This window comes from Phasianus colchicus, chromosome 1 (genome assembly GCF_987193195.1).
Source record: "Phasianus colchicus chromosome 1, bPhaCol1.hap1.1, whole genome shotgun sequence".
In the NCBI taxonomy this organism is placed as follows: domain Eukaryota; kingdom Metazoa; phylum Chordata; class Aves; order Galliformes; family Phasianidae; genus Phasianus; species Phasianus colchicus.
The window spans coordinates 144,830,852-144,847,370 of NC_143436.1; the positions used below are offsets into that span (position 1 = coordinate 144,830,852).

General features: G+C 38.3%; 1 protein-coding gene across 3 annotated transcripts in view; it reads left to right on the forward strand.

Moving 5' to 3' along the window:
* NALCN (sodium leak channel, non-selective) overlaps window positions 1-12,428 on the forward strand; it is a 208,958-nt gene extending 196,530 nt beyond the window's left edge. For all 3 annotated transcript variants that reach the window (XM_090129227.1, XM_031613736.2, XM_090129232.1), the window contains 9 exons: window positions 1,509-1,657; window positions 2,000-2,093; window positions 2,661-2,793; window positions 3,325-3,440; window positions 5,237-5,394; window positions 5,995-6,145; window positions 8,259-8,408; window positions 9,079-9,196; window positions 10,224-12,428. In XM_090129227.1, the coding sequence (XP_089985353.1) occupies window positions 1,509-1,657; window positions 2,000-2,093; window positions 2,661-2,793; window positions 3,325-3,440; window positions 5,237-5,394; window positions 5,995-6,145; window positions 8,259-8,408; window positions 9,079-9,196; window positions 10,224-10,417 (1,263 nt within the window). In that variant the 3' untranslated portion in view covers window positions 10,418-12,428. The remainder of the gene's footprint in view (window positions 1-1,508; window positions 1,658-1,999; window positions 2,094-2,660; window positions 2,794-3,324; window positions 3,441-5,236; window positions 5,395-5,994; window positions 6,146-8,258; window positions 8,409-9,078; window positions 9,197-10,223) is intronic.
* Window positions 12,429-16,519: the final 4,091 nt, after the last annotated feature.

Here is a 16,519-nt window from a genome sequence, read left to right on the forward strand (position 1 = left end):
GCCCTTTTTGTAAAATAAATGTGCCTCTGTAATGCTGAACGGAATTTTTTAGAGTGTTCTCTAAAACTTTGAGCATATATTGTCCTACTTTCACTCTTTTCCATTTCATTGTGGTGTGATGTGCATGCTATATATTTATTTTCACTGCAAAACTGGTGAAGTGGTGGAAGATCTAGTCACCTTGTTATAATAGTGCTGTGTAATAGAAGTTTTGTCTTCCAGAATGCAGGTCTGTGACTTGTGCCTTTAGCACTGTATCTTTTATAACAGTATAGGATTTCTGTTCAATTTTAAAAATATTGGACCGAGTTATTCTTCTGGAAGCACCAAGAAGGCTACAAAGCAAGTCATTTCTAAAGTTTTTATTTATTTCATGCTGGGATTTGCTGTGATGTAATTGAGAGTAGACAAGCAGAATTGGAATAGGCAGGAAGCAAGCAAATTTTTTTTTAACAAGTGGTGACATTCTGCATTGTCTAACTGTGGAACTTGAATTATCCAAACATTTTCTGTGAAGTCTGACATATTAAGGTAAATGTGATGAAAAGTAAAGATCACTATAGTGGGTTGCCAGGTTTAAGAACAGCAAGACAGAGGGCTTGATCAGTAAAGATAAAAAAAAGTTCTGCCATCAAACTACACAGAGCCTGTAGATCTTTGGAAATCAAATGAAAAATCCTTGCTTCTCCTAATGCAGACAGACCAAGTGATTGCCTTCAAAGCTTCCTGATTGATTCTGAAGCTTTTTCAAGGTTTTAACCCAGCCATTTGTGCTTTTATGTAAGGAGTTGCATCAGTCTCAGCAACTTATTTGGTGTGATGCAATGCTTGAAAGTCAGCATGAGTTACCAGTTTGGCATGATTCTAAAGAAAATTGATACCTCAGTTCCATTAAAGAGAATTTTCTGTAGCATCCAAAGTGTTTAAGGATTTTAAGGCAATCTAAGGCGATACCATTATAAAGTGTAAAATGTTCAATATGGCTGCATGGAAAAGTAATATATACTTTTGCCTATGTAATTTTCGGAATTACAGTATCTTCTTAAGCTCTTTGGCCAACTTGCATGAGAAATTAACTTGTTTAATCAATCTGTTTAATCAATCATACGATCTTAAGGAGATCCCCTTCTCTGTACATCAGCACAATTTTTTGGTAAGCTCTAAGTAGTTTACCACAGTACCATTCATACAATGCTCACTTTCATACTTACGGTGAACACCAATCCATATTAAAGCTTATTCTGTATTGTTGTCATCTTATTCTATACAGAGTTATTTACAGATACTGTTTGAGGATGGGCTGATATCTTCAACAAGTACAAAGTGCACTGAATTTCAGAGAAGGACACAAAATGTTGACTTTCAATCAGATTTATAATGTACTGACTGTTTCACTGGGTTCTTCCATTAGCTTACATGTCAAAATGGCAACTGCAATGACTCACTTTTCACTCGTCTCTCTAGTTTCCTGAGTGACATTGTGAATTGCTTTTTCTCTGTCCTTCCAGGTTACACTAAAAATGCTGCTCCTGACTGTGGTTGTCAGCATGTACAAGAGTTTCTTCATCATAGTGGGAATGTTCTTACTGCTTCTTTGTTACGCTTTTGCTGGAGTAGTTTTATTTGGTACGGTGAAATATGGAGAGAACATTAATAGGTACAGTACCTCATGGGGTTGTTCCTAGGAATTTCCCAATCAGTACTGTCATCAGACTTCAAGGAGAGAACAGGGACAGGAAATAGGATCTGGCTTTGAGTCTTCTTTTGCTCTTTAATAAAATAAGCCAAGATATTCAGACCTGTTTCTGAGCTACGTTTCAGTTGTTGTGTCTTAAGTCATAGAATAAATAATTCAGTGAGCTCATTCAGATAGTACTGTAACTGTTTTCAGTTCCAAATAATAGAACAGTAGAAAATGAAAACGGTTTGCCTTTTTTTTTCTTGCCATAAGTTACTCCTGGGACATCAAATGATCGATCTCTCTTTTTGTTTAAAACAGACATGCAAATTTCTCATCAGCTGGTAAGGCTATTACTGTACTCTTCAGAATAGTTACCGGAGAAGACTGGAACAAAATTATGCATGACTGCATGGTAAATACAATACTAACAGAGATAAACTAGACAAGAAATAGGTAACATCCTTGCATCACAGTGTGTTTCTAGTAACTTAGAGTGGTAAAAGGAGCAGCGTGACTGCCTTTATCTCTTCAAGGGATGCAATGTTCACTAAGTTCAGCACATGACACAAAAATTGTAGATCAAATCCTAGACTCACAATGTAAAATTTCATGGGGGTAGGCTGTTATGTGATTTTAAAATCAAAATATGCTTTCTGAATCTGAGGTGCAGTAAATCACTTTTCCACTGTTATCTCTGCTTTGATTGTGGCAAAAGGACTGCTCAAACAAGCTGAAAGGTAAATGCTGGTCATAACGACCTCAGAATTTGTCCTTGGATCATTTTACTTTGCTTAAGTAAATATCTGCCTTTGGGTTGATGTGAAAATCACATTATTCGCTTCCCTCTTAAAATTAATGTACAGAAAAGCTTTTTGAAAGCCATTTTTCAGAGCACCAATTTGTTTCTTTTCAGTGGTACAAACACACAGTGTGCCTGTATGTGTTAGTGTAATTGACTTTTTCTTCTTTGGTTTTCAAGGTTCAACCTCCATTTTGTACACCAGATAACAGCACCTACTGGAAAACAGACTGTGGAAATTATGCTGGTGCTCTTATGTATTTCTGTTCATTTTATGTCATCATTGCATATATCATGCTAAATTTGCTTGTTGGTAAGTGAAAACGTGCAATAAAAACAAAAGTGTCAGTCTTACAGGTAATATATTAGACTTGTGCCTGTTGTGCTGTTCAGATATGAAGTTACCTTATACCTTCGTAGTTATGTTCATAGCATGTTAGTGGTAATTCTATGGCATGGTGTATGTTAAAACTTCTCAAGTATGGGAACACAATCTTTTTCAACAAACGGTTATGTTGTATTTGTCGAGTATAATTATACATGTATTATTTTCTGAGCTTCTCTATCCTCCATTTTACATTTTTCCAGTATTGTAGGAATTCTTCTAATCAATTTTATAAAATGTTCAATTAGGCATTTAAGCACAGCTTTTAAAAAAGTAAGCACAATGAGTATGTATGTACCGTGATAACATTTTGCCCATTGAAAATGCTCATCTGACCATTGGAGTGAAGCTTGCACAACAATTCACATTTTGTTGAAATTCATTGTTATTTACAGTTCATCAGTTAGAATGTTTCTACAGGCTTTATTTATGGTGTATTTCGCTTTTGTGGTTTTTTAGCTATCATTGTGGAGAATTTCTCATTGTTTTACTCAACTGAAGAAGACCAACTTTTAAGTTATAATGATCTTAGGCATTTTCAAATTATTTGGAACATGGTTGATGACAAGAGAGAGGTAAGAAACTTGAAAGTAAGCAGAGAAATCCAATAATAAATGTTTGGGGTGTTGGGTTGGTTTTGTTTGTTTGTTTGTTTGATTGATTGTTTGTTTTTTCCATTGAAAAATTGTATGGGGAAAACAAAGCACGCTGAAGAAACTCACTGAGCAATTACTATCCAGATTCTGAAAGCTGAGTGAACATACTCTAACATTCTTGATGATCTATCAAATACTAACCTGTGTTCTTTACAACAGTATAGTGCTGATGGTAGTAGACTTAGGAATAAATGTAAATATTCAGAGGATCAATGCAGTAGCATTTTTAGTCCCAGCTTCACAATCATTGTTCCATTATCTCCAGTTCGCAAACTCACATCCATTTTTGTCTGATCTTCAGAAGTGCTTTGCTGAGATTTTGACACTGTCTCCTGCAAGATCCTCACGAGGAACCAAACAAATTAGGGGTTGGATGGGCAGACAGCAGGATGGATTGAAATGCTGCTAAACAGCTAAGTGCAGAGGGTGGTGATCAGGGGCACAAACCGTAGTTGGAGGCCATCAGTAATCTGAATGATGGGCAAAGTGCATGCTTAGCAAGTTTGCAGGTGACACAAAACTCAAGGAGTGGCTGATATGCCAGAGAGTCATGCTGCCATCCAAAGAGGTCTGGAAAAATGGGCTGACAGAAATCTTATTAAATGCAACAAGGGGAAATATATAGTTATGCAACTGGGAAGGAAAAAAAACCAACTGGGGACTACCCATCTGAAAAGCACTTCTGTGGAAAAGAACTAGGGACTGCTGTCAGACATCAAGTTGAGCATGAACCAGCAACGTGCCCTAGCAGCAAAGAAGGTTGGTGGTATTCTAGGCTGCATGAGGAGTGTTGTCAGCAGATCAACTGCTGAGGCTATTGATGAGGCCACACCTGGAGTACTGCATTCACTGTTGTGCTTGGCAGTATGAGAGACATGGAGCTGTTGGAGACAGTGCAGCAAAGTGCAATAGAAATGACTGAGGACCTCTCTGCTATCAGGAGAAGCTGAGAGATTTGGAACTGTTCATACAGGAGAAGAGGAGGCTCAGTGATCATCTCATCAATGCCTATAATTACCTGAAGGGAGAATACACGGAGGACAGAGAGGTTCTTCTCCATGGTGCCTAGTGCCAGGACATGAAGCCATGGGCACAGACTGTATCCCAGGAGGCTCCCTCTGAACACCAGGAGCAGTGCTGTGCTGTGCGGGTGCCGGAGCACTGGCACAGGCTGCCCAGAGGCTGTGGGGTCTCCTCCCTGCAGCTCTCCAGAAGCCACCTGGCCGTGGGCCTGGGCACCTTGCTCTGGGTGGTGCTGCTGGAGCAGGGGCTGGGATACAGGGACACAGAGGACCTCCTCTCGAAAGATGCACTAGCAAGAAACAGTTTTACAGCTCGATGCAGTTCTAGCTGTGAATATGGAAATTCTAGTTTAATTTCAGTTCTTCAAAGGCAACATTTTGGATGTATAAATCTCATTTCAGATTAATGCGAATGGGGAAACTAAGTAGGCCAAGGAATTTTGAAAAATTCTGACAAAATGAACAGCACAGATTTTCATTGTGTATCAGTAAAATAACAGCAAAGAATTCCACAAGCTACAAGTAGCTGAATGTATGTATTATCTAGTAATGTATTCCGTTTGACTTTAACAGTCCAGGATTTGACATGGAATCTTTGGAGAAATGGTGTTTCTCTCACTGATCAAATTGAACGTCTGAGTTGATTGTTATATCACAATAACAATTTACCAGCTATTATGCAATTTTACCCAGGGAGTAATTCCTACCTTCCGAGTGAAATTTCTGCTGAGGCTTCTGCGTGGCAGGCTGGAGGTAGATCTTGACAAGGACAAGCTGTTGTTCAAGCACATGTGCTACGAAATGGAACGGCTCCATAATGGCGGTGATGTCACTTTCCATGACGTGCTGAGGTAGTGAGAAATGTTCTCTAAATTTGTAGAATGCATGTGATGTCATGTATTTCCCTCTAGGCTAAAAGATACTAATTAGGTTTGGGAAAAGGCAATATTGGTAGCCACAGAGGCACCACGTCTGAGGGAATCCGATCTAAATAATTTTAACATTTCTATTTGAGACAGTTGTCCTAACGAGCAATCCTATGCTGTCCTTGAATCCCAAGCAAGGCAAAAACGTCCTCGTACATGTAGGAACTAGACAGTGTATTTGACTAGAAATAAAGTAGAAATGAGAATGTTAATCATGGAATTATTGAAGCTTACAAAACAAAAAAACAAAACAAAACCAAAAAAAACCACCAAAACTACAGATGCATTAGTTAGTTGCTTACAGTTCAGCAAATAATCTGCATTGGATAGTTAAATGTAACTGACTCATTTGTTTTGAGAACAATTCTCCTCCAGAATTATCTCAATGTTTTTTAGCTTCAGATCTAAAGGCACATACCTAAATTATGTATTTTTTCTATAAAGTCTTAATTATGAGTTTTGATTTTCTAAACTGTATTGGATGTGCATCAGCATTTTAAAAGGACAATATCCTTTTTCTTCCAGCATGCTTTCTTATAGGTCTGTTGATATCAGAAAAAGTCTTCAACTGGAAGAGCTGCTTGCTAGGGAACAACTGGAATATACAATAGAAGAGGAGGTAGCCAAACAGACCATACGCATGTGGCTGAAGAAGTGCTTAAAGAGAATCAGAGCAGTAAGTCAAGCTAAAACAGAATCTAAATGATTGCAATAAATTGCACATTTCACAAAGCTAGAATTTGCTGTCACAATGCTTAATTTACTCTGGAGCCATGATGATATTTATGTGAAAAAGAATGTAGCTGTTGCTAACTCAGCAAAAAATTATGCCTACAGCTCAATTCACAGAATTACAAAAATAAGCATCTTTTGAAGTTAAAAGCTGTCTTCCTGCCAAAAATTTATCTATATCTTCAATAGAGCAGGAAGATGTATGTGCAAAGTCCGAAGTCAAAGGAATGAGGAAAAAAAACAATGTAATTTGATGAAACCTCCTAGGCCTAATCCTCCAACTAAATATAGTTTTATTATTTCCTTGCCTCTGCCTGCACAAGCTACCATGAATAAGAAACCAGTAGATGACTCTTCAAATGGAATCTGTCTCAAGATACATAATTTGAATGAGCCACGACAGCAACTGTATACAAATGAGCAATCTGTATATGCAAATCATGTCTACAGACCATGGCACATGGTAGCTGTGTCTGTGCTGGTAGATTGAGTAGGGCCAGGTCATTGTGTCAGGACTGGCAAGGGACCACCCATACTGTTGTATGTTCCTTGGCACAGTTTTGGCACTTGTATGCTCCTGCTCTCCCAGACCACTGTTACAAGACTACCCTCCAAGCACAATTCAGGGCAAGCAGAGCAGAAACTCCAGTAAATGTAAAGCTGTCTTTTGTAGGAGAAGGGGAGTCTGGCCACATCACACAAGTCTTGGCCTGCCTCTTGGCTTCAGCTCTGCAGGAAATCTCTGTTTAATTCACTTTTATAAACCAAGCTTATGCTTCTGTATTCTGTTTATGCAGCACTCCTGATTGTCAGAAACATTTTTGCCTTTGTTCTGCATAGCTTCAATATTTGCTGATCAAGTTTTGTCTTGGATGAAATGTATGTTAAATACTTCCAGGAATTTTGAATTGCCCTTTGCAGTTATTCTCCTCTTTTATTCATTAGAATATATTTATATAAAAGGTCTAAATGTAGCTGTTTTGGTCAGTGATTTTTTATTTGCTGTGAGGCAAACTGAGTCCATGTTTTGATGCATATATTTTTTTCTATTATTTTTACAAAGTTTACTTCTTGTAAGCTTGGCGTGTAGGTTCTCTCTAGAGACCTATGATCATGAGATCTGGCCTTTTCAGTTTGCAAATTTGTAAAATCTTAACTGGATGATATGAATGTAATATACGTTCAAGCTGAAACATGAGTGTTCAAGGCATATCCAGATTGATAGTCACATTTTGGTTCCATCTCTATAACAGTAATGACAGTAAATTTAATCTCAGCTCTCAATTCTGGGTTTGTTCAACTCAGTTGTTCATTTCATTATGATATCGAATTATACTGTGTTAAATATGCTGTTCATTCCACTCTCGTAATATGGTTCAGATCATTTCACATTATATGAACCTTTTATAAAGTGAATATAATTATGGAAGTTAAGATATATTTTCAAATTCTCTTGTTAGTCTCTGAAGAGGAAGTCTGTGAAAACTACCCAGGAAAGCAAAACCCTTCCTAAAGACTGTTTAGTTTAATTTAAAAGCAAATTAGATTCTATGATCATAATGGTAGTGGTTTTGTTTTTCTACGTGTACTGTAAATCTATACTCAGTCCCAAGGTTTCCACTGCTGTTTTATTCATTCTTATTGGAAGCCTGTTCCAAACTCCATGAAAACAATCTGAACAATCTGAATTTTTTCACTGCCTTCATGTAAATCTTAGTGAATCTCTACCTTGTTTCTTCTTTGGGAGAAATGTTAACGCTTAAATTCAAAACTTCATGTATTTTCAAACTCTACGTTATTATGAGCAACTCGTTTTCCACTTAATGTGTTTTGTAAGTTTCATCCTTCAAGTACTGCATAAAGGCCAGATATATGCTGAGAGTGTCACTTTATTTAAATGATGGCCATCTGATACATGAAGCTTTATCAATGCACCTGGAATCCACATCTGGCTCTCAATATTTGGTTAAATATTTAAAAGTTTGAGGGGAAAAAAATAAGAACACTGACATACGCCAATGAGAACATTATTTTTGTCACATATTGTACCTTGATAGAAACAACAGCAATCGTGCAGCATTATTCATAGTCTACGAGAGAGTCAACAGCAGGAGTTGAGCCGATTTCTGAATCCTCCCAGCATTGAGACAACGCAGCCAAGTGAAGATATGAATGCTATTAATCAAGATAACAGCGCACAGCCGGAGGTATGTTAACCAGGAGACCATCAGCTACTCAGAGCAAATTAAAAAACAAAGACAAAAAAAACCCCACATTTCTTATTTGTTCTTTTTTAAACATCATTTTCAGTGGAAAAATTGAAGGCAGTATTTTATTTTGCTCTGGTCTTTGCCTTCAGGTGTAAAGACAAGATAGCCTAAGGCAGGAATTCCTTGACTTAGCTGTCTTGCTAGTGCTGTAAAGGGCTAACTTGCAGCACCAACTTTCAGCTCTGGTGTGAGTTTTCTGTAGGCTCAGGAACTTGAATTTTTCCTGTTATGCATTCTGTAGTTGTTTACACTGGGAGTGAGCATTTGGCATAGTGGGTCCTATGAGTAGGAGTCCTGAGCTTTTCAAAGTAAGAAATGAAGAAAGTACTACAAAGGGTTTCCACTGTAGAAGTCTGAAGCTACATTATATGTTTTAGTGTGACTGCATAATGGAATTGAGTCCAGGTGGTCTTTTCTTTTTTCTTTGTCCTTTTAGTTGTAGACTGTTGGAGCAGCAAAGAACGAAAACCTTGCTGCCTTACCTTTTGCTAGTATTTGTGTGCAAAGCTTGGAAATGGAATAGAAAGGCTAGATAACCCTTCTTGGAATTATCCCTTTGTAATGGGGATCATGATCATTAACAGATTCTTTTTTTTTCTCCATTCAGACAAGTAGCCAGCAGCAACTCCTTAGCCCAACACTTTCTGACAGAGGGGGCTATCGACAAGACTCTGCAGATGCTGGGAAACCTCAGTGGAAAATTCGACCACGGTGTTTGCCATCATGTAAGTGAAAAATGCGTGTCAGTAGAGAACCCACATGACAAAACATTGCTGTAGAATAACAAGACTGTGACAAAGTATGTTAGAGAGTGTTAGAGATGCAAACACACAATTGAGCAAAACTAGAAGCTTCATAATTCACTGTTCTACCTCCTGTCTGCAGATTGCATCCACATCAGAGCTTTTTGACCCTCACGCATACTAAAATACAGCTCTCTCTCCTTCCTTCCAATTCAGAAAGCTTGAAAGATGTTTCCAAATATGGTCATTTCCAGGACTTCTTGGTTTTTGTTTTTTTTTTTGTTTTTCATATACTAACTTAGAATCTTTGAACTGAGGTCTGTACTGTTCCATATGTTTGCCATATGTTTGGGAACACAAAGGGTTAAAGAGGGTACACGTTAAGAAAGGATCATCCAGCTGCAGCCAACTGGGTATGTTTGCCAAGTGTGAATGAGGAGTTTAGGGTTCACTTCCTTAGTTCTTATCATGGCCATAGGAATCTTGAATGTTCCTTGGTGACAGCCTCAGAAAAGTATAGGTATGTCCACGCACAGTACAGACCAGTATGTGGTAAGTGTCCAACAAATATCATGAATGTCATCATTGAGCTCAACTGTGTTTCTCTTATGCTTACACATGCATTTTTGCGTTCCATAAACCATGTTGGTACTTTGCACTGGCTTCTACCCCTATGCCATTGTCAAATATCACTTTCTAGGGGTAGAAATACTCTTTTCCCTCCGTTTTTCTGGCTCTGACCCCTTTCACAATTTTGTTAGCATGTCAGCTCATATAAGTACTACTTAAACCATTTAGTTCACAATTAAACAGATAAGAAATGACCTATCATGCCAGTTATCCCAACAGAAGGAAGTCAAGCCTTGCTCAGCTAAACTGCTCTGCCAGCAGGGTGAGCAGCTGGAGCATTTTAAAGCTACCCTACTCCAGTTAGTTCTGTATACCTGAATTCCAAGCAAAAATGTTCAAGAAGCAAAACTAATATAGAGCTTTCTATTTAATTTCATAGCCCCCAAACCAAGAAGCCATCCTGGGTCTTCAATCAACCTGCGCTCTGGTGGATGTTTAACAGTGAAATCTATTGGATGCAAAATGAATCCCATGTCTGATGCTGCTTCCTGTGGATCCGAAGTCAAGAAATGGTGGACAAGACAATTAACTGTGGAGAGTGATGAAAGTGGGGAGGACCTTCTTGACATCTGAAAGAGACTTAAGTCATGTTGCAACAACACCCACTTCAAATACAATCTAATTTTCTATATTTAGAATCAAACATGCTGTAAGTGATGTATGATTTATTTAAAATCATTATCATAACATTTTTCAAATGCTTATCCTACTGCCGTATGAAACATAGCACATACTTATACATTGAAATTCACCTCTATAGGTATTAACTGTACTTTAGGAAACTATATACAATAGCAGTACCAATAAAGCCAGAGAGACTGTATTGCCTTTAGCAGAGACAGAACTTTGTGTTCTGTAGGTATATAATGAAAATGCATTTTGATATACGCATATCTGTTTTTCTTCAACCTATGCTGTGCTTTAAAATGGCAACACTTTACAATACAGGGGTAATGTATTTCTTCTTTCTGTGTTTTCCTTCAGTTCTTATTTATTAAGATTTCTTTAGAAGAATTTTATTATTCACAAACGACCTGAAGAGGTCAGCACTGACTTCATGTTCAAGGGAAGTATTTTTACAAAGTACAGATTCTGAATTACAAATCTGAGCTTTTTTCTGGACATTTTTTTAAAATATGCAAGATGCAGGTTAACTCACTTTAAAATCAGAAAGTGAAGGATTGGATTTAAAATGTAAGTATCTTTGTGTTTTTGTTAATTATGCAAAAAGCTTGATTTTCATACAGGAAAACAAACAAAGAAAGAAGACATGAAAACTGTGCATTGAAGCATCCAGCAAAAGACTTTCATATGACAAATATGGTTAATGTTTCATTTTCAGATCGTACTGGTTACATATATGTATGGCGTCATTATTCTTCTGTTAGCTGAATCCCATTTCCTTGTGTAGTCATAAGATGACTTTCTTCTTGTCTGTGCAATGAAAGTTAGCATCTTGGGGGTCCTCGTTAAAGAGCAGTATTGTATGGCTTTTCAAATACAGTTCAGTTTTGCCTGTATAGGTAGAAGTGAATTTTACTTACCCAGGATACTACTCATGGTACAGCCCTGCACTATTAAAACGTGACACAATACTGTGGTTAAGTATCTTTCTCCTTTTTACCCTGACACATCACATTCTTACATGTTAGCATTCTATTTTATGAAGCAACAATAGTGCTAAATTACCACTGGTGAAAAAAGCAGCTGTCCTTTTTGTAAGTTTTTCTGGTGAAAGGCCAATGCTATACAGATAGGGAGGCAGAGAAACAACACGATGCAGCAAAGCAGTGTTGCACACAGTTTGTTATATTCAGAATTTAGGCTGTCTGAAAAATGTGGGCTGAAAATTTGCCCTTCCCTCAGGGAAGAACTGAGAGGTTGCAGATTTTGTAGCTCGGCCACTGACTGGGTTTTTTAGCATACCTGGGACCTTTCTGTTACCATTGTTTCCTATGGAAATGATAGGTTGCTCTACCACGGACTGATGTGAGATCTTGTACAAGGCTCACAGCTGACATTTATCACCACTTAAAATACATATCTTTTAAAAAGCTGACAAAAGCCAGTGCTTCGTAATGTTTTCTGGCCAAAATATTAACATAGGGTGGTCAGAGTGCAGAACTGTTTTCACAGATGCCTTCTCCATAAATGCAAAATTAGTTTTGGCCATAAAATGCAGTTTTCTTGGCATCTGTCACTGTTTTGTTCTCTGTGTATTGTTTAACATTGTTTAGATTTTCTCAAAAATGTCATATTGAGCACATCTGTATTTTGTGGTTTCTTTATTTGGTTTGGAGTATAGTTAAGTTTAAATCTAGTCAACTCTGACTGTAATCTATGTAACCGAATCTGTGCATTCCCTTGTTTACAGGCTAGATTATGAACCATCAACAAAACCCTCACATGCAAATCCATGATTTTGTGTTCTGTTCTCTGCTTAAGTTCGGCTTTTGTATATGTGACAAGAAAATAATATTGGATTTATAAGACAGTATCTTTGAAACTACAATAATATATTGAACTGCAGATCTTTATGAATCATTCTTGCTGCATATCTTCTTTTTAAAAAATCTGGCAGACATTTTTTTTCTTTGCCTTACAGTACTCTGTCAATAAAAGTGAGTTGCTTTAAGCAATATTCCTCCCTCTGGTTTTCATTCTACCTGCGTTTGTTATGTCTAGCTCATTTGTGATAATGCTGCATAGTGCCTGGGTGCATTGTTTGTAGTGGATTTTTTAAAGCAGCTCTTTCAAACTCTGCTAATTAGAGGGTCATTGGGTTTTGGGGAAGAACTCCAGTGACTGATCTCAATGGTTCTTCCCCAAGGTTCAAATTCAGCAAATGGGACTAAATAGTCATTATTTATTTCTCTTTAACTCTCTTTGGTTTAGTTCCTACATATGAATATGTTTGTGTATGTGTTTACGTTTCTGGTGGAGGGGTTGTAAAGGTTTAACAGCCTGCCTTCCAGCACCTTACAAGACACCAGAGATCCCCAGGCCATTAATTTAATGTGCAAGCTAGTTCTATGAAAGCAATACTCACCTGCTGACTCCCTCATTTTGCTTTTGCAAAAATACAGGAAGTGAAATGCAGTTACGTAAATATGAAAATAATGTACACTAGAGCACGCAGGGGACTAGATTTAGATGAAAAATTTGTCAGTATGATACCTTTGGCATGACTAGAGAAAGTGATAACCTCCTGCTCCACAGCAGAGCAACCACTGCATGTTTGCACATGAAGGCAAAGAAGTGGAGTTCAAAAACAGTGTGCACAGCAATGGAGAGAGACAAGGGAAGAATCAGGAAATCAGTCTGTCCAGACAGCCTTGAAGAAACATTCAAACAAGAACAGATCCTAGACAAACAAAAATTGCGAGGGGAATATCACTACCTACAGTGCTCTTAACCCATAGAATTAAATTCAGTACTAGCCTATAAAGGTAAAAAGAAGAAAGTATTTAGACCTCTTCTTACCCCAAAGACTGCTCGGTTTCGTAGGAAGCAAACTGTAGAACTCTTGGTAGCTTGGGTGGTGAAAAACATGGTTCATAGTACTAAAACAGACTTTTTAGCAGGGTCTGTTGTGATAGGACATGGAGATGTGGTTTCAGACTAAAAGGGGAGATTTAGACTGGATGTAATGAAAAGGTTTTTTTACAATAAGGGTGGTAAGGCACTAGAGCAGGTTGCTCAGAGAATGGGTGGATGTCCCACCCCTGGAGACATTTAAGGTCAGGCTGGACACGGCTCTGAGCAACCTGATCTAACTGTGGGTGTCCCTATTCATTGCAGGGAGGGTGGCTTATATGGTCTTTAAGTGTCTCTTCCAACTCGAACATCTTTGTGATACTATGAAGTCTGACAACACACAGTGGAGATGTAGCTCAATAGCAAAGACAGGTCCTTTTTCAGACAGTTGCATTTATAATGAAGAAATTAATAATCTGAAACCATTTGCTGCTGGACGATCTCCAACTGATTTAAGAGCTAAAAGCATAAAGTGCACTTTGTCTGGCAAGCTGAAAAAACATCGTTTTAACTAATAAGGACCAATCAGGCTTGAACATCTTCAAAATAACACTGCATTCAGTGTTGTCTATATACGAAGTCCAATATCACAGCTTCAGAGAAGCCAGATATTTGAATGCCAAAAGCAAGTAACTTTCGGGCAGTAATCATTTTCATTCTCTTATTTTAATTACAGCATGCCCAGAGTTCTTATTGGCGTGCAGATAAGGATGTCCATGCATCTCCAAAAGTGTTGAGATCTCGTGCTGTTGTAATAGCATGCTTGGAGCCCCAGCAAGCAAAATGTATGCTAAGTCTCTCCTCCAGAATGCCATTGTTCTCCACCCTCAGCATTTCCACTGATAAAAACAAGCTCTGGACACATCTGTCAGTGTTACCAATATGATTAACTCAGTCTCAGTGATTTCATGTTCAGGAAGCCTAATCCATCCCTTCTACTGAAGTCAGTTCTGTTGCACTATAGATGAACTTGCAGCAATGCATAGGGTGATGCTGGGAAGTTGGCTGCCCTGGTTTGTTCAATTGCTCTGCAACACAAAGGGATCCTCACTAAAATTCAATTAACCTTCATCTTCCTCCCAAGGGCACTAGTGTCAGACTGCATTAGCAGCTGTTGCCCATTGTTTCAAAGAAGAATCTCTAAGCACCGAGTTATTAACCCATCAGTGAGCAAAGTGTGCAAGCAGTGTCATTTTAGCCCACTTCCACAGGTTTCTGTCCATACAGGTATTTCAGTACCATTAGAGGTTTCATTCATTTACCTGACTTGCATTTCTGCACTGAAGAATTTATGCAAACTACTTGGGCACCTACAGAATTGTGTTTCACAGAAGGATGGCTTAGTGGGAGTGCAATAAATGTCTAAATACTGGTAGAAAAAGAAAAAAAATGACAATCATACAACCTGAAAAGCTGTTGGCATTTCTGAATTGGAACAGCAGCCACAAGTGGCACAAGCCTCCGCTGTCTCAGTAGGCGTTGCTCTGTTTCAGGAAGTCTTTTGCTGCAGTTGATAGCAAACTGGTTCATGTCAGAATCATTTCCTTAATGTGTTCATTGCTGAAATACAGCTCAGCTTTCATGTTTTGATTCTTGCTTTTAGCTGAAAACGTCACCAGAACCTATTTGCCGTCTCTAACATAAACAATATTTTGGTCAGCCAAAAACTGCATTTCCACATGAATAATCACCATGCACAAAAACTCTGCCAGGTATTTCCACTTGTTCACTTTCCTATACATTTTTGTATCAGGCATACACATAATGTCATACAGAAAAAATCACAGACAAAAAAGAGAAGTATTGCCTTTGTTATTAGTATGCTGCACACACAATAAAAAAAAAAAAAAAAAAAAAAAAAATTGCTGTATTTGCTGAAAGGAATTTAGCTAAACACTGACCCAGATGCTGGGCCCAGTTGGTCACTCCACCGTGGAAAGGAAACCTCCAGCATTGCAGTGGCTAGGCAGCCACAAGCAGCCCATGGGCACTGTGAAGTTTGGCAAAAACTTTCAAATCTGTGATGCTAAATGTGCATTTAATGCACTGGTGTACTGTAGGTGCTCCTGAGGGACTGATGCAGGGAATAGTTTTAAATGTAAAAAGAAGCTTTCAAGCACGCCTGCTCATAAGCAGCTCTTCTCCCACCAGAAAGCACAATGCCTGAACTCAGCTGGTATAATGCTTCACCCACTTGTTTCTTTTCCTGAGCTTTGTCAAATGCTTCAGGTTTAAAAATCCAAGTATTAAAACCTTCATCTTAATTGGATCAGTAACAGCAAGAGCATTTCTCTGACCTTGGCCTACAAATGTGTTTCAGCTTCATATGCATACATCAGTTCACTATGTATCTATAAGGGCTTATCTACAGGATGCAATTGCAGCAGCTAAACTTAACCTGTTGTTGAAAATTGATTTCTCTAAATAAGTTTGAATACCTTGGAAATGCTTATTTCAGTTTAAAGTTTTTCTTTTTTTTTCTCTCTCTATTGACTGTGTTAAAAACCAAATAACCTTGATTTTATTCTTATGGGAAAAGTCCTCCCATAGCTTCACACATCAGCTAACTTAAATGATTTTAAAAGCTGCCTCTTCACTTATATGATTGCAAAGCCTCTGTTCTGAGGTTTATTTCTGGATCTCTGGCTAAGCTCAGTCCCAGCTCTATGGCTAAGCCACCCCAGCCAGGTTATTTCAAGACCAATTGCCCGACCAATGGCCTTCTACAATGGAGTGACAACATAGGCGGACAAAGGGAGGGCAACTATTTGGATCCTGCAAGGCCTTTTACATGGTCCCATACTACATCCGTATCTCCAAATTGGACAGAGATGAATTTCAAGGTTGGAATATTCACTGGATAAAGAATAAGTTGGATGGTTACTGCCAGAGTGTTGTGATTAGTCTCTGTGTCACTGGTGATGATGGTTTTCTTCACAGGTCCATCTTGTGAGTGGTGCTCTTCAGTATATTTACTAACGACCTGAATAGTGGAATTGAGCACACACTTGGCAAGTCTGAGGATGATACCAAGCTAAGTGATACAGCTGACACTCTAGGAGGAAGGGATGTAATCCAGAGGGACCTGGGCATGCTAGAGAAGTGGGCCCACATGAACCTAACGAGTCTGAACAAGAC